This window comes from Notechis scutatus, chromosome 1, assembly GCF_049901735.1.
Source record: "Notechis scutatus isolate UNSWTSFEM ecotype Mainland chromosome 1, rNotScu1.2, whole genome shotgun sequence".
Classification (NCBI taxonomy): domain Eukaryota; kingdom Metazoa; phylum Chordata; class Lepidosauria; order Squamata; family Elapidae; genus Notechis; species Notechis scutatus.
In genome coordinates this window covers 221,432,704-221,455,143 of record NC_142009.1, presented here as the reverse complement: position 1 = coordinate 221,455,143, position 22,440 = coordinate 221,432,704, and the positions used below count along the sequence as shown (strand labels likewise).

The window sequence follows — 22,440 nt, the reverse complement described above, 5'->3', positions numbered from 1 at the left end:
GATGGGAGTCCAATCTCTTCTTGAAAGTTTCAAGTGATGGTGCTCCCACAACTTCCGAGGGCAAGCTGTTCCACTGGTTGATTGTTCTCACTGTCAGAAAGTTTGTCCTTATTTCCAGGTTAAATATCCCCTTGTTCAGTTTCTACCCACTATTCTTTGTCTGGCCTTTGGGTGCTTTAGAAAATAGATTGACCCCTTGCTCTCTGTGGTAGCCCCTCAAATATTGGAAGACTGCTATCATGTCTCCCCTGGTCCTTCTCATTTCTAGACTAGCCATGCCCAATTCCTGTAACCGTTCTTCATATGTTTTAGTCTCCAGCCCCCTAATCATCCTGGTTGCTCTTCTTTGTCTTTTTCTAGAGTCTCAACATCTTTTTTATAATGCGGTGACCAAAACTGGATGCAGTACTTTAGGTGTGGTTTTACTAAGGCTTTATACAGTGGTATTAGTACCTCACTTGATCTTGATTGTATCCCTGTTAATGCAATTTAGGATTGCATTAATTGACTGATGCATCCCATTTTAGCAACTCAGTAGTAGCAGGAGAGCTTGTCAAAGAATTAGTAGGGAGTTTTAAGAATTGGGAAGACTGGAAGAAAAAATTACAAGGTACTTTTCTGGTCATCAGATGGGCTCAACACCAAATGATTGAACTACTGATTTTTAACTCCAAATCTCTTAAAAATAATTTAGTGCGCGTCTGCCCCAAAGTAACCTGCGTATGACCATACAGCCATAAAAGTAATATATAATTATTTATGCCAGGTTTGATTTGGTGAAAAAAATTATTCCTAGTTTATTTGTGGTACAGACAAATATCCTTTAAGATACTACTGCTAGTACCTCAACACAAATAAGCTAGAAGTTTACACATTATTATGACACTGTTGCCTCTCTCTTGTTCATCTTCCCTGGCAGCAGAGCTGTCTGAGATGTGGTGCATGTTGTATTCTGTTTCCTGATTGTTGAGACAAAAAGCTGACTGTGACAAAAATATTTTTAACAATTTCACTGTTAAAGAGGCACATCAGAAAAACTCCTTCTGCCTAATAACAGGATGAATATTTATCCTGTTGGAAGGGGTTATCAGAGCTGTTTTTCTTTCGTTTGACATATACTGTAATTTCCTTTTCTTCTCTCTCTTTTTTCTATATTCAACTTTATTTATCTTTCTTCTTAACTTCTCCCTTCATTTCCTTGGTTTTATAGCTTTTATATCCCTTGGAAGTGGCTAATCAGCTCTTTAGTCACATTCTAACCAAATAACAAAATACTCTTACATTAACAGTTCTCTCTCTTTTCTGAGATTATTATATAAGGTACAAGTATAAATAGGTTTCTTCTATCTTTTTTGAAATGCTTGGATTTCCACTATTTTATGATTAAAGAAACAGATAACAGATAATCAGAGTTGGAAGGGACCTTGTAGATCATCTAGTCCAACCCCCTGCCCAAGCAGGAGACCTTACACCATTTCTGACAAATGGCAATCCAATCTCTTCTTGAAAGTCTCAAGTGATGACACTCCCACAACTTCTGAGGGCAAGCTGTTCCATTGGTTGATTGTTCTCACTGTCACAAAGTTTCTCCCTATTTCCAGGTTTAAATCTCTCCTTGTTCAGTTTCCATCCATTATTCCTTGTCTGGCCTACAGATGCTTTAGAAAATAGCTTGATCCCTTCCTCTCTGTGGCAGTCCCTCAAATATTGGAACACTGCTATCATGTCTCCCCTGATCCTCCTCTTCATATGTTTTAGTCTCCAGTCCCTTAATCATCCTGGTTGCTCTTCTCTGTACTTTTTCTAGAGTCTCAACATCCTTTTTTATAGTGTGGTGACCAAAACTGGGTTCAGTACTCTAGGTGTGGTCTTACTAAGGCCTAAGAAATAGGAATCTTTTCTGTTCTCTATTTTTATTTGCTTTTTTCCCCTTCAATTTCCCTGAAGCTTCGGAATAAGCCTATCTGAGCCAGAAAACAACCAGACTAAGATAAGCCACTTCCTTTTTGGTACATTTCAGGGGAGGGGAAGAAAATGGGCGTTGGTAAATTTATCTGTGAACGCCCTTTCCATCTATGCTGCAGAGAGCCCAGGATGGGCAGACTCCTTATGATGTCATTAAGCTGGGTCTGTACTTGTATATATAAAAAGCCAGCCCCTGGGAGAATCCCCAGCTTTGGCGAAGATACTTGACAGACTGAAGAAGTGTCTCTGAAAGCAAACAATCCAATACATTAACATGCCTTACCATCTCCGGACGAACCAAGGGAGGGGCTGGGCTCTCCTGCAGCATAGATAGAAAGGGCGATCACAGGTAAATTTACCAATGCTCATTCTCCTCCATGCTGCAGCGAGAGCCCAGGGTGGGACATACCAAAGCTTGTATGTCCACGGGCGGGTCCTTGTCCGGCCAATCACTCCGACGGTGGAACCTCTCGCTGAAGAACCCGTATGCCAAAGGCCGCCGTCGCTGAGGCAAAGGAATCCAGACGGTAGTGTCTGATGAAGGGAGAAGGGGATGTCCACGTGGCCACTCTGCAAATCTCTTCCAAGGATGCCTGGGTGGCCCAAGCGGCTGAAGTGGCCGCACTTCTGGTAGAGTGCACCATTAGACCAGGGGGTACTGGAAGAGCCACCGCTTTGTAGGCTTGTGCGATGCACGTCCTGACCCACCTGCTAATAGTAGGGGAAGAGGCCTTGCTCCCCAAGTGAGAAGGTGAAAAGGAGACAAACATGGCTTCTGTCTTTCTAAAAGGGGAAGTGCGCTTGATGTAAATTCTAAGAGCCCTTCTGACATCTAGAGTATGCCACTTGCGCTCTAAGTCATGGTGTAGAAGGGGACAGAAGTCAGGTAACACAATGTCTTGGGACCGGTGGAACCAAGTGTTAACCTTTGGGATAAAGGAGGGGTCCAGGCGGAGAATAATCCTATCATTGTGAAAGATGCAAAGATCCTGCCTGATAGAAAGGGCGGCCAGTTCTGACACCCTTCTGGCCGAAGTGATAGAAATGAGGAAAACTACCTGTAGAGTGAGGAATTGGAGAGACACTGTTCTAAGGGGTTCAAAGGGGGGCTTCGTAAGGGCATTAAGAACCAAGTGAAGGTCCCATGAAGGATACCTGTGCACCACAGGAGGGTGTAGGTTGGAAGCCCCTTTCAAAAATCTCCTGACCGAGGGGTGATGGGACAACGAAGGAAGCAAACCCCATGAAAGAACTGAGGAGAGAGCTGCTACCTGACGACTTAAGGTATTGGGGGCTAAACCTTTCTCCAAGCCATCCTGAAGGAATCTAAGAACCTCTGCCAACTGGGCTGAGGAAGGAGAGAGACCCTCCTTGAGGCACCATTGGGAGAAAACCCTTCAGTGGCATCATAGAGGCACCTCGTAGACGATTTGCAAGACGCCTGGTTGGTGAGGATAACCCCCTCTGGGAGATTAGCCTCCCTTAGCTGCTGCTGCTCAAGCGCCACACGGTCAGCTTCAGCCACTGGGGCTCTCGATGGATCAGGGCCCCTTGGTGCAGGGAGATGAGATGGGCTGGGATCCTCCAAGGGGAAGCCACAGACAGGTTGACCAGGTCCGCAAACCAGGGCCTCCTTGGTCAATAGGGTGCCAGGAGAATTAGCTCCGCTCGTTCCGCCAACAGCTTCCATATGACCGCTGGATTGATGGGAAGAGGGGGAAAGGCGTAGAGGAGACCCGCGGGCCATTTGCAACAAAGAGCATTGGTCCCCTCCGCTCCCTGGCAAGGAAATCTGGTGAAGAATCTGTTGACTTGGGCATTTTGAGGAGTGGAGAAGAGATCCACCTCCGGAGTTCCGAATCTGAGGGAAAGATCCCTGAATAGGGACGGAGGAATGGACCATTCTGCCTGGTCGACTAAACTCTTGCTCAGCCAGTCGGCTTGGGAATTGTCGACTCCGGAAATATGATCCGCTGAGATCGACAGCAGGTGTTTTCTGCCCATAACCCCAAATGTTCTGCCTCCCTCATAAGTGCCTTGGATCTCGTTCCCCCCTATCTGTTGACGTGTGCCTTTGCGGCCCTATTGTCCATCAACACGAGAACATGGGAGCTGGTCACCGAGGCTCTGAAATGCTTGAGAGCCAGAGAGATAGCTCTGAGCTCTAACCAATTTATGGGATGGGTGCTGTCTGATCTGGACCAAACCCCTTGAGCTATCTGACCCTCCATATGGGAGCCCCAACCCAGAAGGCTGGCATCTGTGGTGATTACTAGCCTGTCTGGTTCCTTGAATTGGAGCCCCTTCCAGAGGGACGGGGAGAGCCACCAACTGAGGGACCGCCGGGCCTGTTGAGAGAGCAGGACCTTGATTGACGAGTGGCTGGTTCCTGCTCGTTGAAAGGGGAGCAGGAACCATTGGAGCAATTGGGAGTGAAGCCGTGCCCACGGGACGATGCCAATACAGGAGACCATCTTCCCCGGTAGTTTGGACAGCAGCGACAGTGGAACAGTCTGTTGTTGTTGAATCTGGCTGATGATCTCTGCAAGGCTTTTTCCACGATCTGGAGACAGGGAAACCTGGCACAGTCATGACGATGACTGCTCCCAAGTGTAGCAGTTTGGTCGTGGGTGAGAGATGGCTCTTCTTGGTGTTGGTGGCTTTGGAGGCAAGACAGGGTAATTTTTAAGTCCGGATGGGCCGAGTGGATGGAGGAGGACAGTATCAACATGTCATCCAAGTAGCATTGGATCCTCACTGGAACAGAATGGAGTGAAGCCAACAATGCTGCTAGAATCTTTGTGAAGACCCTTGGAGCTGATGAGAGGCCAAAGGGAAGGGCATTCTGGTAACAGAAACGGAGAAACTGGAGATGATGAGGCCAGATGGGGATGTGGAGGTAAGCCTCCGTGAGACCAATGGAAGAGAGGAGGTCGCCCCCCCGAACGCTCTCTAAGATAGAATGCAGTGTCTGCATTTTAAATCACCTGTGTTTGACAAATTGATTGAGAAATTTTAGGTCAAGGATGGCTCGCCACCCCTCCGAGGCTTTGGGAACAACAAAAAGACGAGAGTAAAATCCACGTCCCCATTGTAAGGTGGGAACTGGTTGAATAGCCCTTATGTCGAGTAGGTATTGAATGGCCAAATTCATAAGGGCTCTCTTTGAAGTGTCCTGTGAAATGGGACAAATCAAAAAAATTTCTGGGGGTGACGATAGAAATTCCAATTGTAGCCCTGACCTAACAGTGTTGAGCACCCAGGCATCCATCGTTGACTCCTCCCATTTGGAGACAAAGAAGGCTAAGCGACCTCTGATGGGTGGGGAGAACGAGGTATTACTTAGAGCAACGGAAGGCACGACCCCCTCCCTCCCGAAAGGGCCATTTACTAGCAGAAGGTTGTTGTCTGCCAGGTGGTTCTTGACGTTGGTCTTGGCGCTGAAAATATGCCCTCTGTGGACGAGGAAACGGGAGGTGGACTCCGCCTGAAAGGCAGGTGGCTGATAAGGAGCTGGACGATAGTCAGCTTTTTTCCCTGAGGAGGAAAGAATTTTACGTTTATCTCTGGTCTCGATGAGATACCACTCTAGACCCTCACCGAAAAGCTTGTCTCCTGCGCAGGGGGCAGAGGCCAGCTTCCATTTGTGGCGTGACTCTGCCTGCCAATTTCAGAGCCCCAGAAGCCTTCTTGCAGCCACCGAAGATTCCATGGCCCTTGATGCAGATTTAGCAGAATTGAGGGTGGCATCTGCAGTGAATTCCGCCGTTGCTATAATTTTGTTAAGGTCCTGATGAGACCTGAGGTCAGAGGCAGGCAATCGATTCTGCAGTTGGTGCAGCCATCATCGAGATGCCCTCGTGAAAAACGATGCAGCAGTCAAAGCCCGAACAGCCCACGCAGCTGCTTGGTGGTTGCGCTTGAGGGTCTGTTCGGAACGCTTGTCCTCTGGTTTAAGGACATTCTCTGGCTTGGTGGGCGTGACAGAAGAGGAGAATGATGCCACAACTGGAGTGTCTACTGAGGGCACTGCAAGGGCATTGGCTAGGGATGTGCTAACATTGTAGAACCATTTGTCCAAAGATGATGGATGAGGACCTGCCGAAGGGGAAGCGCACTGCTCCTTGACCATGTCGAGAAGCAAAAGGGGAGAAGGCAAAACCTCCGTGTGTACTACTGGCTTGGAGAAGAACGAGTCTCCTTGCCTGGAGGGTTCCCTTGTGGTTCAGGTGCTGCTTCCTCAGGTGACAGCTTGGCAGTGACCAGGGCCTTGCTAAATAGGGGTTTAAAGAGGGCTGGTTTAAAGACTAATGCAGAGGAGGGCTGATCTGGACGAGAGTCTTCTTCCTCTGAAAGACTGCGATCACAGATTTCGCCCTCTTCGTGCTCTGAACGAGAGGAGCAACTGTGTTCAGATGGGGAGGCACCCTCTTCCCCTTCATACTCCTCCCATTCTGCCTGTGATGAATGGACCCTGGGGTCTTGGGGTCTGTGGAAATTTCGTTGTGGAGGTAAGGAAGCCATAGACTGAGAAGGGATAAGGGCCTGAACCCTTTCCAGAGGCCGAAGAATCTGTTGAAAACCTTCAGCCAATCCCTGCCTAATGGCTAAGAAAACAACATCTTGGATCTCCCTGGGCCTGTTATTAAAGGTAGTGGAGGGCCGAAGGCCAGCTGCAGTGGGCTTCGTGAAGGTGGCTTCCGGCCTGATTTGGGAGGCCTGAGCTCTGGAGGGAAGAGAGGGGTCATAGGGCCCAGATGTTTGCTGGAAATATGGCCCAGACCTGCTGAGAACCTGAGGTTGTTCCTCAAATGCCTCAGGGGACCAGACTGGGGGGGGGGGGTGTCCAAAGGCTCCATGAACTACTTCCCCTCCCCTGGGGGGATTCCTCTGGAAACCCTGATGTTCGGCTGGCTGGGAAACCTGTTGCAGTTGCCCTCTCATTTGTTGAATAGTCTTGTTAAATTGTGTCTCTAGAGCTGCATGTCTGCGTTTCTCTTGCCTTCAACTCAGCCTGAGTTGTCTTCTTAGGGGCTAGAGCCTTAGCTCTGATTTTTGCAGCCACTTCCCTCTGAGCAGTACGTTGTCTGCGTCTTTTCCTTTTAGTGGGTTGGAGGGCCTGTTCCACTGGGGGGGGGGAAAGCTCTGCATGAGCACTGTCCTGATCCATTTTAAATAAGCAAGGCTCAAGCGTTGAGAGAATGGCTCTCAAAAGTGCTTAAGGATGGCAGAGGGTGGAATTGGGTCTTTGGAGCCCTGAAAATGGCTGCCAGGCCACTTAAAATGGCTGCTCACCTTGTGTCTGAAGAGACTGCACTCAAAGATGGCCACTGCTCGTTGATGGCTCCGAGAAGTGAATTTCACTCCTTAGGCTATTGCAAGCCCCGAACGATCAGATCAGCCAGAGAAGGAAGAGATGCCTCCCACGCGATCAGCTGGCTGGCTCTGTTATCAGTTTGCTGATCAGTTTTACGATTGGACAAACTGCGGCTATGGGGAAGGTCTCAGACGCTTCTCTGCTTGCCTAGCAGCGCTTGGGAAAATGTTTATCCCAACGTTGCAGGAGAACGGAGCCCCGCTCTCCTGAAGTTGCAGCTGCCCAGATCCCCGGGAGCTGATTGAAGCAAGGGTAGCTTCTGTAGAAATTCACTGAATAAAATGCTAACGCTTTCGGAGACACAGCTTGTGACTTAAAGAAGCTGAGTCAAAGCTGGGGGGCTTCTCCCGGGGGCTGGCTTTTTATATATAAAAGTACAGCCGCAGCTTAATGACGTCATAAGAAGGAGTCTACCCATCCTGGGCTCTTGCTGCAGCATGGAGGAGAACACTGGAGGATATTAGCACATCCTGTTCCTGGGGTTTTCATATGACTAGACTGAATGCTTTTCAGCAAAATGGTTGATATTTTTTTCATTGCCACCTCCATCTTCTCTAGACCATCTTTATCTTTTTTTTTAAAAAAAAAAAATTGCCCAGCCAATTGTTTGTCTACATTGTCTTGTCCTTCTTTTATTAGTTTTGCTTTTCAGCTGCCCCATCTACAAGCGTTGTTGTTGTTTTTTTAAATCAGCAGTCTTAATTTATTTTACACTACTGGCTGGTTTTCTCCAGCTCTCATCTTGATTAAATGCCTTTTTCACATAACCTGTGTTTCTCAGTGAGATTCAGGGACGTAATTATCAAAATCTTTTCCAAATCTCCTTGCTGCTATTCATTCTTCTGGTGAGGGCAGAAGCATATATATTAAGACCCATATTGTTCCTTCCTATAATAAATGGTGTGAATTGAGAATCTATTACATCTACGTTCAAACGACCTTTTGATTACATTGATCACAAGATACCCATCATGTGATCACCTTCATCCTTACAGGGACTCTTCAAATAATGGTAGCCAAATGTTATTCCATACGGTGTCTCGTGGTTGTGTACACGGAGCATGACATAATACCTGTATCTTTCGGAGAGCTTAAGAGAAGAAGGGCTGCATATAGCATTCTGATTATGTTTCCAACAATGTTTTCTCTCTTGTTCATTCCATTACTTGCAATAGGTAATTTCAAAGGATTTTTGCTTCCTAATCTCTGTACTGATATATGAGGATAGATAGACAGACAGACAGACAGACAGACAGACAGACAGACAGATAGATATGGCATCTGAAACATTCCATTTTTCAAGGGGATAGTTTGGCAATATTTTGGAATATAAAATGTATCATGGTGTCTTAGATGAGCTTCTGTATTACAGTGGCATTTCTCAATTTGTTCTGTAGTAGTCTGAAAGCTGAATTATTGCTCCTCTCTCTTTTTCATGTCTTCATGAATTTAACCACAACCTGCATGTGGGGAAACCTTAAGTGTTCATATAGATGTAACAGAAAACTAGAGAATATATCTTTCACCTGCATACCTGCTTTCAGTTTTATGTGGAAGCTACCAATATCATACAAGGAGATGGTTTTGTGGAACCAGGTGTCTATTTTATCCCTTTTCCTATAATGTGGGGATGGTAGCAAGGTTCGGTGATAAGGTTATAGAAAGGGGGGTGCCAGTGAACTCATCCCCCACTCTACTGATAGAACTACATAGCAATATACCATTAATTTTTCTTAGGGAAAAAAAACCCTGTACATTCAGTGGAGGATACTTTTTGTTTTGATTAAGGATGGAAAATCTTGTTTCACTTCTTCCAAAAAACTGTTTGATGAAATATAGTCTTTGTTCAAGTAATACTGTATTCTTACCTCCAATGACTGCAATATCTGTGCTTGTCGGAGAGCTTCCAATATTTGCACCTAGAAATAAAATACACAAAATTTAATTAGACAGGAGATTTCAAGTAATAAAATAATCACAGCTACTCCATACAGAATAGAGCAAGGATTTTTTTTACCCCTTCCTTTCAGGTTTTCCTGTGAATCTAAGAATGCGAAAGATTGGAATGGCGAAGAGCAGGGTTTAAAAAAAAACCTTATTAAAAACATTGAAGTTGTACAATATTATACCACATGGAGAGGGGAAAAATACTGCTATATTGACGCAGTAATTCTGCAACCCAAGAAAACATTTATTAAACAATTGCTTTGCAACTCAAGAAAACTCCTATGAAATATTAGAAAACTTTGCAGGAAAAAAAATGTGGATGCAATTATGAATTTGAATCTGAAAAGAACTGAACAGTGACAGGATTTTAATACCATGATTTCCCTGATAATTTTAGTTTTTGGCATTTTGACCCACCCCATTATAATTTTGGAGGGTTGAAACACATGGTGGGGACATGATATATAGCCCTTGGTCTCTGCGTTGCTGACCTATGATTTATAGTATCTATAGATTCAATACACTAAATGGAAGAAGGAGCTTGTCTGGGAAAGAAAGCAAGCCCCACACACCAAATTCTTGAAGGCATTTCTAACAACAATCAACCTGCAAACTTTATTTCTCACATAGTGACAGCATGACAGGAATGTTGAGTACAGAGAATAGAGGCAGTTTCCACAAAACACAATTCCTGAAGGGCTATGAGGACTGGCAAGAATATGGCTATGAGGACTGGCAACGTGCCTACCTTCTCTGTCCTATTGTTTCTTTCATTTCTTTTATTTTTCTTATATGTATCCATGTATTAATAACTACATTTTTACTTATACCTCTATTATCTTGTAAGCAATTGACAAACCAAATAAATAAATAAAGAAGGAAGTGGCAGTGAAAGTAGGGTTGAATGGGAGTGCATTCAACATTCCCCTGTGCATACTTCTAGGCACTTAGAGTGAGGGGGAAACTTCTGAATTGGGCTATGTTAAGGAAACCTCTTGAGACTTTTCCTTCACCACAGCTTTCCAATTCCCTATTCATGTTTTGTTTATTAGCAGAGCACTCAAACTTCTGAGTTCCCCTTAGTTTGAAATGAAACCCTCCAACTGCAGATAAGCCATCTGCAATTGAACAATCCTCCCTCAATTGATTGTGGAAAAGCAGTGAAGATGCATATCTGGGTCATTTGATGTAAGCAGCTCCAGAGGCTCTGCTTCTTTCTTTGTCTTCATTTTACACCAGAGGAGCATTTGGCTCTCAGAACCCCAATTACACTCTCTACTGGATTATAATAATGCCAGAGTAGATAATTTCACAATTTTCAAAGTATATGAAAAATCCAACTATGGCCCTTTTTAAGAATCTGTGATAAGAAATTGGTTTAAGAGAGTTATTAGTGCCTAAAAAAAAACTTAAGAGATCTCAACCTTAATTATAGTTTTCATGGGGAAGGGGAAACCCAAGCTAATAAAAAGCAAAAAAGCCTTTGCAGCAAAGGAAGGGAGAAAATTTCAGACAATCCCCTTTTTCTTTCCTATCTCACATAGTAATAGGATACTTAATGCATCAGTAAATTGAGAGACTTTCATTCCCTTAGACCTCCCTTTTCTTTTTGCTGTGATAGCCTCAATTAAAATTCCTTTACTTGAAGAAAACTGTATTTGAAAAATGGGATCACTGCCATGGTTGCAACTAGAACTACAGATAGCTACATTTTGATGAAAGCTTCTTGATTCCTGTGCAACAGGGGGAAACAATCTGATAGGGCCAGTGGCCTCTCATTGGCGCACTCACAAAAGACTGTCATTGGGGGTCATGGTGAGTGTGGCCAGTCATAAAATGTCCATTTATTAGAAAGCTAACTTTCTGGAGAGATTAATATTGATACTGGAGAGGAGGGGAAAAAGCAAACTGAAGTATTAATCTTTAGATTTTCTTGTAATTCTGTCTGAATAGAAAGTCAGTTTCTGTCTAAAGGTTAAGGTGTTGGCCTAGAAACCAGGAGATTGTGAGTTCTAATCCCACCTTAGTCCTGAAAGCCAGCTAGGTGATTCTGAGCCAGTCACTCTCTCTCAACCCAACCCACCTCATGGGGCTATTGTTATGGTGAAAAAAAAGGAGGAAGGAGTATTTAAGTAGGTTCACTGCCTACTTGAGTTATTTATAAAAATAATAAAGGCAGAATATACATAAAAACATTAAATAAATAAAGCGGCTATTTCTTCTGCAGTTGTTGGTGTCCCTTTTAAAAATTGTATTTATTGTTCACATTTTTGAACTGTTCATCTCCCTCAAAGAGAGACTCTTTTTCTCCTATTATTCTGTTCTGATTAACACGGGAAGCAGTTTCCTAATTGGTAGTTGCCTAAAGGACTAAATCCAACAAGTGGAAATGACAGACAGGTAGTTTTCTGCTAAAAGCTTCTTATGAGCTATTAGAAAACGGAATAGATAAACTTAAATTATGGACTGATGGGTTCTACTATTGGAGAGCTAAATTGGCTGCTTTATGAGAGATGAAAAGGAGTGCAGGAAGATGATTTTTCTGAGAATTACAGCAGAACACTTCAGTGGTGGGATTCAAATTTTTTTACTACCGGTTCTGTGGGCATGGCTTGGTGGGTGTGGCAGGGGAAGGACACTGTAAAATCTCCATTTCCTCCCCACTCCTGGGGGAAGGTTATTGCAAAATCCCATTCCCTCCCCACCCCATTAACCTACTTTTCAGCTCTGTTCTCCTGTGTAGGGCAACAAAAGAAGACCCAGCTAATTAGTTGGGACTTGGGAGGCAGATGGGGGTGGGGACAGTCAGAGGTGGTATTTGCTGGTTCTCCAAACTACTCAAAATTTCCACTACCGGTTCTCCAGAACTGGTCAGAACCTGCTGAATACCACCTCTGGAACACTTTCTTCTCTCTCTCTTCTAAGTAGAGGTCGGTGTTTATATCAAATGTGTCCATGTAAAAACATGCATGGAATTTGGCCTACCAATTATGCTTTGCATGTAGTACCAGAACAGAAGGTTTGTTTTCCAACTACTGACTTGTTTCGTGTAACAAACGGCCACCTTTTTATCCAACCCATTGATCGCTTAGATTTTGAATTCTGGCAACATAGCTACCTTTACAATAACAGCTCCCAATCTACACAACAAAAACAGGAGGGTGGGAAGCAAAACAAGACATCCCTGTGTCTTAAAGTAAATGTAGCATGTCTGTATTTGGAAAATGTTAAGTTTAAGTGATAAAATACATTTCTTACACTGTTGCAACCTACTTTCTCTTTTTTGTATGCTTTTATTCTTTCAATACCTGACCTTCATTAGAAAACACTAATTTAATTCCATTGTTCAGTTTTAATTCTCAAACTATACACTCATAGTGCCAAAGAAATTACCAAGGACCACTTCTCCCTATTACATTCCTGGAGCATAGCAAAGATGTTTTGAATGAAGAGGTGAAAACATACTTCACAAACATAATGACCATAAGATATTTGGTTTGTGATGCTAGAAGACATAATTGGCTGCACAGTTGCATACTCAATGGCAAACATAGATTGGACTTGGCATCTTGTGTGAAATGACCTAAGGGAAGTTTATTTAGAGGAGAAAGCCTGCAAATGCTCTATTAGACATTTATGCAATATTTCCACCCAATATTACAGATATTTGTTGAAACTGCCTGTTAAGCTCAGTAGGTTAACCCTTCATTAATTACTTGTTTGAATACTTGTACTGAATTTGATCCCCAAATTAATAATTGGAGCAACATCAGCAACTTCACAATTCTCCTAGAAGAACCCATTGCCTTAGCGATTCCGAAACTAATACTTGACAATAGTCCAGGATTACAAACATTTGCTTAACAATGGTTTGAGTTACTCTGATTTTACTCTGGACATTCGTCATTCTCCATGTATTGCATGATGTTTCTAGCACTTTATCTTCAGGCCCGAATGAAAAATGACTGGGCAAGACTTTTGCGTCCTACAGTCCAGTTTGGACTTGTTGCTTCATCCATTTACGTGGGCCTCTCCCGTGTTTCTGATTATAAACATCACTGGAGCGATGTATTGACTGGACTCATCCAGGGAGCACTGGTAGCAACCGTTATCGTTGTGTATGTCTCAGATTTCTTCAAGGAGAGAGGGCGTACATTTAAACAGAAGGAGGAGGAAGATTCACACACAACTCTACATGAGACGCCCACCAATGGAAATCACTACGGCAGTAATCACCAGCCATGATACGTTCAAGAGCTATTATCCTGTGGAATCTCCTGCTATTTAAAAGGAAAATTTCACAAATATTTCTTGTCTAATGTAAAAAACAAAATAAATGCCTTTTGAAGGGGACTGCTGCTGCTATACCTCTTAAGTGCTCACTTTATATGTATATAGTTAACAACAATGTATCTAAAAACCTCCAATTTCTATTGGTTCAAGCTTATGCTTATAAACACAATATCCTGACTATTTTTTAATTAAAATAATGTATAACACTTATTACAAACAGCAATGGAATACATTCAAAATAAAAATCTGTCTTAAAAAAAAAAAAAACAATGGTTTGAGTTACCAATCATCTGGAAGGGGGGGAGGAACACACTTACAATCTAAATTTGAACTTATAACTATTACATTATCTCAAGTCACATGATCACAATACAGATGTCTGGCAACCAGTTTGCATTTATGGCTGGTTGCGTCATGTCACAGTCATGATTTGGAATGTTTTTTGCCTGTTTTTGGCAAAAAAATGCTATTTGGGGAAGTGGGATTCAATCCTGCAACCGTGTGAGTTGAATCATGGCTGAGGTAAAAGTGGTCATTATAATGAGGTCTGGTCACATGTTGATTGGAAATTTGGATCCCAACTGCGGCCATAAGTTGAGGATTACCTGTACGGTTGTTTAAAAAAACAACTTATCTATCAGTTGGCATAGTAGACAGAACAATACGGTGTTCATATGTATGCCAAATAATAGGAATAATTATAATTATTACAATTATTATGATAATGAGAAGTTTAGAGGGGGCAACTGAACCACACCAATAGGTGACTTTAAATGTATTTTCTTAAAAAGATGAAATTAAAGGGGATGAGGAAAAAGCTGTGAAATATCCTAGCTGCCCTATAATCAAAACATTAAAGGCCTGGCATTCCTCATTTAGATTAGATCTCAAATTGCATTCAGATGCAAATATTTAATTGCATTTGTACCTAGTGAAATTATAGATTCTGGATATTTGTGGACTGTTTCTCCACAAAAGCAACACAGTTAAAACTGTGAGAAGTTTGATGAATTAAATTCATTATGTTAATGTACTCCCTATAATCTGAGCAACCCACCTTTGGCATTAAAATACTTTGAAATTGCCCCGGGTTTATTCCTGCTGCCTACAATACAACAATGGGTTTGTCTAAAAATAAAAGAGGTTAATTAACCTAGGGATTAAGAGTTTTCTTAATGCATTCTAAAATCAAAGAAAAAACAACTGCAATGGTACCATTATCCATGCCATACCATTACTTACTGATCCAAGTGAGAGGATGCAATTTGGTATATAGTTCAAGAGCACAGATGCTTTTTTGTTTAGATGACAATATGGAAAAATATTGAGGTCAGGAAAACAACATCAAAACAGTAGTTCCTTGTTTACATCTCATACTTATACATGCCAATCCTGATGAAACCCAGTGACCTTCAGTACTCTTCCTTGTTTGATTGGCCTTTGGATGCTATAAAGCAGGGGTGTCCAACCTTTCACCTTCCCTGGGCCACATTAGAAGATGAAAATTTGGTTTGGGCCGCACATATAATAAATTATTATAAAATAATTATATTATAAAATTATATAATAAATTATAAATTATTTTTATTATTTATTATTAATTATTTATTAAAATTATGTATTTTTTATTAATTTTCCGGCCAAATTTTGCAGGGTGGGGGGGGAGGGGGGGAAAGAAAGCTCGCCCGCCTCGCGCCTACCTCTCCTCCTGCAAATGGCCCAGCTGGATGCGGCAGGACTGGAAGGCGAGGACCGGGAGGCTCAGTGCAGCAGCAGTGGCGGCGGCGGCGGCGGCGGCGGCAGGGGCAGAAGCAGCAAAGGCGGCACCCGCCTTTTCTGTTGCTGCTTGGCGTGGCGCTTGCCTCGCCCCGCCTCGCGCCTGCCTCTCCTCCTCCTCCTCGCTGGCTCTTGCCAGAAGGTTGGGGTGGGCACTGGGCCACATTACGAGGCGACCTGGGCCGCGGTTTGGACAAGCCTGCTATAAAGTATCATAAACAGGTCCAGGGATATTCTTCCATGGGTACCCAAGTGAAGCATTCAAATCCAAGATTTGGAAGACACTGCGTAAAGGGCTAAATTCAAATGCAATTCTCATTATGAACCCCTTTTTTCAGATGTTGCAAGTTCTAAATCAAATCAGCAAGGTGGTGGTAGATAAATGGGAGAAGTTGCTTTGGATAAAATGAAAGCAGCAACTGGAGACACTAGTAGGTATGAAGAAAGAGAAGAGCCAAAGATTACAGAGAGAAATTACTTTAAAAAAAAACCCAGGAAAAAAGACTTCTGATATATTGCCAAAGGCTTATTTTTGACTGTTATCTTCCAGTAAATAATATTGATGTATGCAGTGATAAAGTATTTTCTGTAAGCAAAAGAAAACTGGAAATATGGCCTGCATTTTTAATACACTTACAATATTTGACTTCTAACCCCTTCCTTATCTTTTTCCTCTTAATTTCATTGCTAGATGTATTCTGATGACTTAGTAAAACTTATCAGGCAAAAATGTCATTTGACTGCAATCTACTTAGTTGTTTTCATATCACATCATACTTTCTATACCCTTGAACTATGCAACAGAATGCAAAGGGGAACTTTGGATATCTTAATTTTATTTTATCTTCTCTTCTTTTGAAATACCATGATTTCAGTATATCATGGATTTTCAAATGATGCCTTTTGGAGCCAACCACGTGGTTTTAGCTTTCTATTGGAGATCAGAGAAATGAATTTGTTTGACATTAATGGAAAATGTCATTTAAATGCAAAATGGGCACACTCATACATCCTTTCACTTTATTCAGCTAAAATATAGGATCGATTTATCTCCAGCAGCATAAAAAAATGGAGATTCTCTCTGGATACAATGATCTCTTTGATGGGGCTTCTACTTTTTTTTCAGGAGTCATTCTGCCTAATGCTTCAAAATGAACATTCTTTCTGGAGCCTGCAGTTATGAAAAGCAGACCCTGCTACTAACCTACACATCTGAGAATATAAAAACAAAACTTGACAAAGTTATAACTAATTGATTAAAGAATGGGGGAGAAATACTTATATACGCAGACAGCCTCAATCCAATTTCTCCTAGGGAATGAAAATCGATTTGCAATTACTATGTTTCCTTAACAGTATTTTGGTGCATCTACTGTATACGTAAAACCCCCAGCAGCTATTAACTTCTTCCAACTATCTTGGCCATTAACTATTTTACCAGATTCATTGGAGCATTCTCTTCCATCTGTTCCTGTTCTGTTACTACTGCTACCGTGTTTCTCCAACAATACGGCCTCCACCAATAGGAAGCCCCACCATGTTTTATTGGCATAAAATCAAATTAGGCCCCTCCCCCCAAATTAAGCCCCATATTAAACATGCAAAATGGGTGGGAGAGCGGGGGGGGGCTTGCCGTTAGTAAGTACTTTTGTTGCATGCCCGGATACGGTGCTGCCTGCGTTGGTGGGGCACTTCATATCGGGAGACCTTCCACCGTTGCTTCTCCCTTCTCCCTTGCTGCCCCTTCTCCCTTGCTGCCGCGGCGTTTGGCGCAGCCACGTGCGGCCAGTCAGGGCTCCTCCCTGCAACCGGAGCCCTGAGGAGACACTTGGCTTCAGGCGCTCCCGTCTTCCCTTTGCTTTCGAAGGTAAAGCGAATTATTTTACAAAGCCTCCCCTGCCCGAGAGGGCAGCCCAACCCACGTGGGAGGCTAATTTCCCGGGCCTCTTCCGTTCCTCCCCGACCTCCCTACGCTGCGCGCCTCTGACGCGCCGCTCCCTTCAGCCCAGCGAGCTCTTCCACCTCAAAGAAAGGCCAGGCGGGCGGCTGCGGAGCAGCAGCAGCGGGTCTGAGCCGCTCGCAGCGGAAACAGCCACCACCCGTAGCCCGACGCGGGGAGAACGAGCGAGGTTAGCGCCCGCCAGCCCGGGCGAGATTTGGGAACGAGGGGCAGGAGGAGGCACGCACACACCCGCGGCTCACTTTCCCAGCTTTGCCCAGCCCCACAGCTCTGGTGCGCCCTGGCGGGCAGCGAGCGCCCCCGCCGGATCCTCCGCTCATCCTGCCAGGGCCACGCCAGAGCCGTAGGGCTGGGCAAAGCTGGGAAAGTGAGCCGCGGGTGTGTGCGTGCCTCCTCCTGCCCCTCGTTCCCAAATCTCGGCCGGCTGTCTCCCCGCGGCACGGGTGGTGGCTGCTCCGCTGCGAGTGGCTCAGACCCGCTGCTCCTGCTCCGCCCGCCTGGCCTTTCTTTGAGGTGGAAGAGCTCGCTGGCTCAAAGGAGCGGCGCGCGAGGCGCCGCGAGGGAGGTCGGAAATTAGCCTCCCACCTGCCCTCTCGGGCAGGGGAGGCTTTGTAAAATAATTCACTTTACCTTCGAAAGCAAAGGGAAGACGGGAGCGCACTGGAAGCAGTGTCTCCTCAGGGCTCCGGTTGCAGGGAGGAGCCCTGACTGGCCGCACGTGGCTTGCGCCAAACGCCGCGCAGCAAGGGAGAAGGGATAGCAACGGTGGCCCAAACCCGAAGGTCTCCCAAATATCCAAGCTGTCGCCGCCCGCCCACCCACCCGAGGATGCAAGGGGGGAATTAAGTCACCCCCAAAAAGACGTCCTAGCCGCTTTTTTCAGGGTCAAAAAAAATAAGGCCCGGCCTTATTATGTGAGAAACACGGTAGGTATCCTTCTTATGTAAAATTCCCCAATTGCTAAGACTCTTTTCTCTTCTGTCTCACTTCTAATTCAAGTCATTACAAATTATGAATTGTAAGTGACATTTTGCACCCTGTTGCAACCACCTTACTGTCTTGTTGAGAAAATGTTGAGGCAACCCTACTCGGAATTCTTTCATTCATTCATTCATTCGGGACTATATTTAGCAGGACACACAGAAGTGGATAGAACCAAGCCCAAATAATCTACATCAAAAGAAATGATTTATTTCCAAAACAACTAATAAAATGTATTAGGTTATGTTATATGCTCCCTTGCAAAGCCTGCACATTTGCGCCATCTGTTCTTATCATAGGGGGAAGAGGTATATGCTTTTCTTTCATTTGAACATTATCAATCTTCCAATTAGAAAAAAGTGGTGCAGATACTTGCTTTATTATCTCTAGTCCTAATCAGTGGAACAGAAGATACAAAGAGATGATGTCTCTCAGGCTTCATCTCCCACAAGAAAATCATGCCTTGTTAAAAATGATTACCCAATCACAAATGATACTTTATGATAATGATTAGTAGAAATAATTAGTAGAAAACTAGGTGTAAGCAGCAGCATAGAAAGAACTGGAAAATATTAAAAATCATAATGGGGAGAATGTCACTGCATTGGTCACCACAACCATACACACACACACACAAATGGATACAAAAACAATATGATAGTCTAAAAATTGGCACTGCTTGTAGAACTCACTCTTTAACTCAAGCATCGCTGTGGAGTGGCACCACATCCTTCTTGATTTACTGTCCAATACCATAAGAATACTTAGGGAAGTTTTAAACTTTTGCTTAATTCTATGGGATAATTTGCATCTCCAAAACAAAACTGTACAATCCAGAGGAGGCTTGCAGGTTTACATCCCCTGAGAGCTTTATCTTTCTGTAGTTTCCCTGTCCTTTGAAGATAGGTATAAACAAAAACACCCTTATTATCTTAAAAGAAAACAGCAAGGCTGTATCTTCATTCCAGGCTTCTGGAAGAATAGATTGTGCTCTCCTAGCGTCTGTATCTCCTCTATCTACTTAAACTGAAATTGTATGGTGTGTTTCCCAGTGTTAGTGAAGTAGATTTCCTTCGCAAAGATAGCTAGAAGCGTGAGTGTAATATGACAGGATCTTTGTTACTGTGGAAAAATAGCTGATTCTCAAACTAACCCCCCAAATAAAATTAAAACAACTAACAGATAAGAGACGTGTATATTCCTCATCTTGTTGAATACCTGCCTCATTGATGAAATAGAGCTTAGCATTAGAAGATATTTATCCTGAATTACTATTTTCAAAGTTTCTCTCCTCCAAGAATTCCTCTAATACCAAGGAGACTTATAACCAGTCACCCATATATTGTTTGTGAGTGGCTTCTTGGATATACACAAGCACCATGGAAATAGACAAGAAGATTGAAACCTGTAGCAATGAAATTTACTTTGATCTAACTTCTTGCTGAAAGATTGTGCATTTATTTTACTACGAGTATCAACTTGGAAAACTAAAATAGTGAAAGCCAAAGCAGCAGGGATAGTTCCAAATGAGCCAGCCCATGGCTAGCAAGTGTAATGGATGGGTAAAAATGGATCTTCAAGTCTGCACTACTTCTGAAAAATTCGAGAAGGGTTCAACAAACCCTGAATGTTTCAAGTCTACTTCAGCATCTGTGACCTACCTCATACTGTTGTCCTTATGCTATTACAGATTTCTCTTATATTTTCACTGTTCACTAGTCACAATTCAAGAATCAAAGCAAATTCATATTAGGCTAATCTTCACATTACCAGTAAAGAATGCCCCGATTATATTGGGGGAGACAATGAAAGATCTATTGAGTTTCAATCTGAGATATGAATTTGCAGTACTGGACAATCCACAATGGCCACTGAATTTAGTTAGTGTTGTTGGGTCATAAATTGATTTCTTCTGGATTATGGTACTATTGTACCAAGTTCATTGAGTAGGTGTTAACAAGCAAATATTCTTTCTGGCTTTTCTAGAGTTAGGGAAAGTTGTTCATCAATCATTTTCACTGAGTCTGCTATATGATTTTCTTATTTGGAGAATAATATTGAATGTCTTTGGCATGGTATATTTTACTTGGGGATATATTTCTGTGTATGTACTTATTGCTTTAAAACAGAAAATGAAATAAAACACAAGTTATAAACTATGTTTTAGAAACTAATAGATGCTTCTGCTTTTTTTTAGAACAGATTTCTTTTCTAATTTAGAATTTAACAGTCCATTATTTCTGGACTAAGTTAATGATTAGCTCTGATGGATAGAATTTAATTTCGTAAAGATTTGTGGTTTATTTTAAGGACACAAACATTACATGAAAGCAAAAATAATCAAGCCTCTGACATTTTAATTTTGCACTGAGTGTTGGTAGCATAATCTTTGGGGGGTTGAATGCAGAAAAAAGGAAACAGAAGCTCACACATGCCTATCATATATATATATATATATATATATATATATATATATATATATATATATATATATATATATATATATATATATATATATATATTATGAAGGATAAATAGTGTATATTAATTTCATTGTTTTTAAAGTTAGTTTTTAATTATTAGGAAAAAATGATACTTGACTTGGAAAATAAATTATCATCATGACCATTTGTCTCTTCAAAATGGCTGTATAGATAGATCCTAGGGTTTTGTTTTTGTAAATATTCGAAACTCAGTTCATCCATTTCTGGAATTGGACAACAGTGGAAAAATATTAGGCAAATTTCATGGTGTTTCAAATCACTTGATAAATTTTAGATATTTGCTAAATAGGCAGGTAGAGGACATTGCCTGATTTTGTTTTCCAGATTTTTTTTCATACTTGGTATTGATATTGGTGTTAAAGGTAAAGGTTTCCCCTATCCAGTCAAGTCCAACTCTGGGAGGCAGTGCTCAACTCTGAGGTAGCCAGAGTTGTCCAAAGACCCTTCCATGATCATGTGACCGGCAAGACTATACACGAAGGTACACAGAATGCTGTTCAATCTTCCCACTGAAATGGTACCTATTTATCTACTTGCATTTGCATGCTTCCAAATTACTAGGTAGGCAGGAGCTGGGGCAAGTAATGGAACTCACCCTGTCACACAGCATAGAACCCAGGGTGCCAGTTTTTCCAGCTGACAAGGTTCAGCGTTTTTTAACCACTGACAGATATCAAACTGGGTTTGAATAGCATCAGGGATTGTATTTCTGTAAGAACTGTAAGAATATTGACAAACCAAGGGATTTTGAAGAGGAAAGGGTGTATGTTAATACCTACTATTTTGACATCTCTCACAATAGCTTCTAGCTCTTAAGACCACTTTTTTGATCATGTTTACCTACCTGATCTCTTTTCCATCTCACATCACATGTTTTATGCTCAGAATGCATGAGTTTCTATTCCCTATTCCAGGGAACAGAGAATTTACAGTATATTTGATTCTGGACTGATTTTTCTTATATTCCACATTTGAAAGTATGGTGTTTTTTCTTCTTTCTACATCTTCAGCTTTTTTATAGCTGAAGACCATTATTTTTATTGTTTTTATCTTTATCAAAAATATATTATTCATTATCTTCTTTCAATAATGTCATTGCTATCTTGCCTAGATTAACTCACTTAACTATACCAGTGCCCTACCATATCTATTTATTCTTGAGCCCCACACCTCAACTTATTAACAATGTTATTAATGTTTATTAACTTTTACTTCTTTTTGTCAGTTTTAAGTTCAGTAATCATGCAGGTTGAGATTATGTTTGTCTTCTTAATATTTAACTTTAACCCTTTTTTGTATCCTCTTTTTACTTTTATTATAAACTCTTTAAATCCTCTTTACTTCCAGCTAATAAAAGTGTCATCCACATATCTCAAAGTATTAATATTTTGAACTCAGATTTTGATTCTACTCTCATAAATCAAACAGATAAAATGATAGCATGCATCCGTGTTTAACTCCCTTTCCTCTTCAAAATCCCTTAGTTTCTCAATATTCTTACAGTTCTTATAGAAATTTCTTATCACAAAGAATAATCAGCACAGCGATTAGTCTTAAAATATTCACACATTCACACATGCTTGCATCAGCTATTATGCAATACCTTGCTATAGTTAATAAACAAAGGTTAGCCTCCT

At 42.2% G+C, this 22,440-nt stretch overlaps 1 protein-coding gene across 1 annotated transcript in view; it reads right to left on the bottom strand.

Moving 5' to 3' along the window:
* The window catches only part of GYPC (glycophorin C (Gerbich blood group)), a 54,608-nt gene that overhangs the window by 5,309 nt on the left and 26,859 nt on the right, over positions 1–22,440 (bottom strand). The window contains exon 2 of the mRNA XM_026665487.2: positions 9,211–9,261. Within this exon, the coding sequence (XP_026521272.1) occupies positions 9,211–9,261 (51 nt within the window). The remainder of the gene's footprint in view (positions 1–9,210; positions 9,262–22,440) is intronic.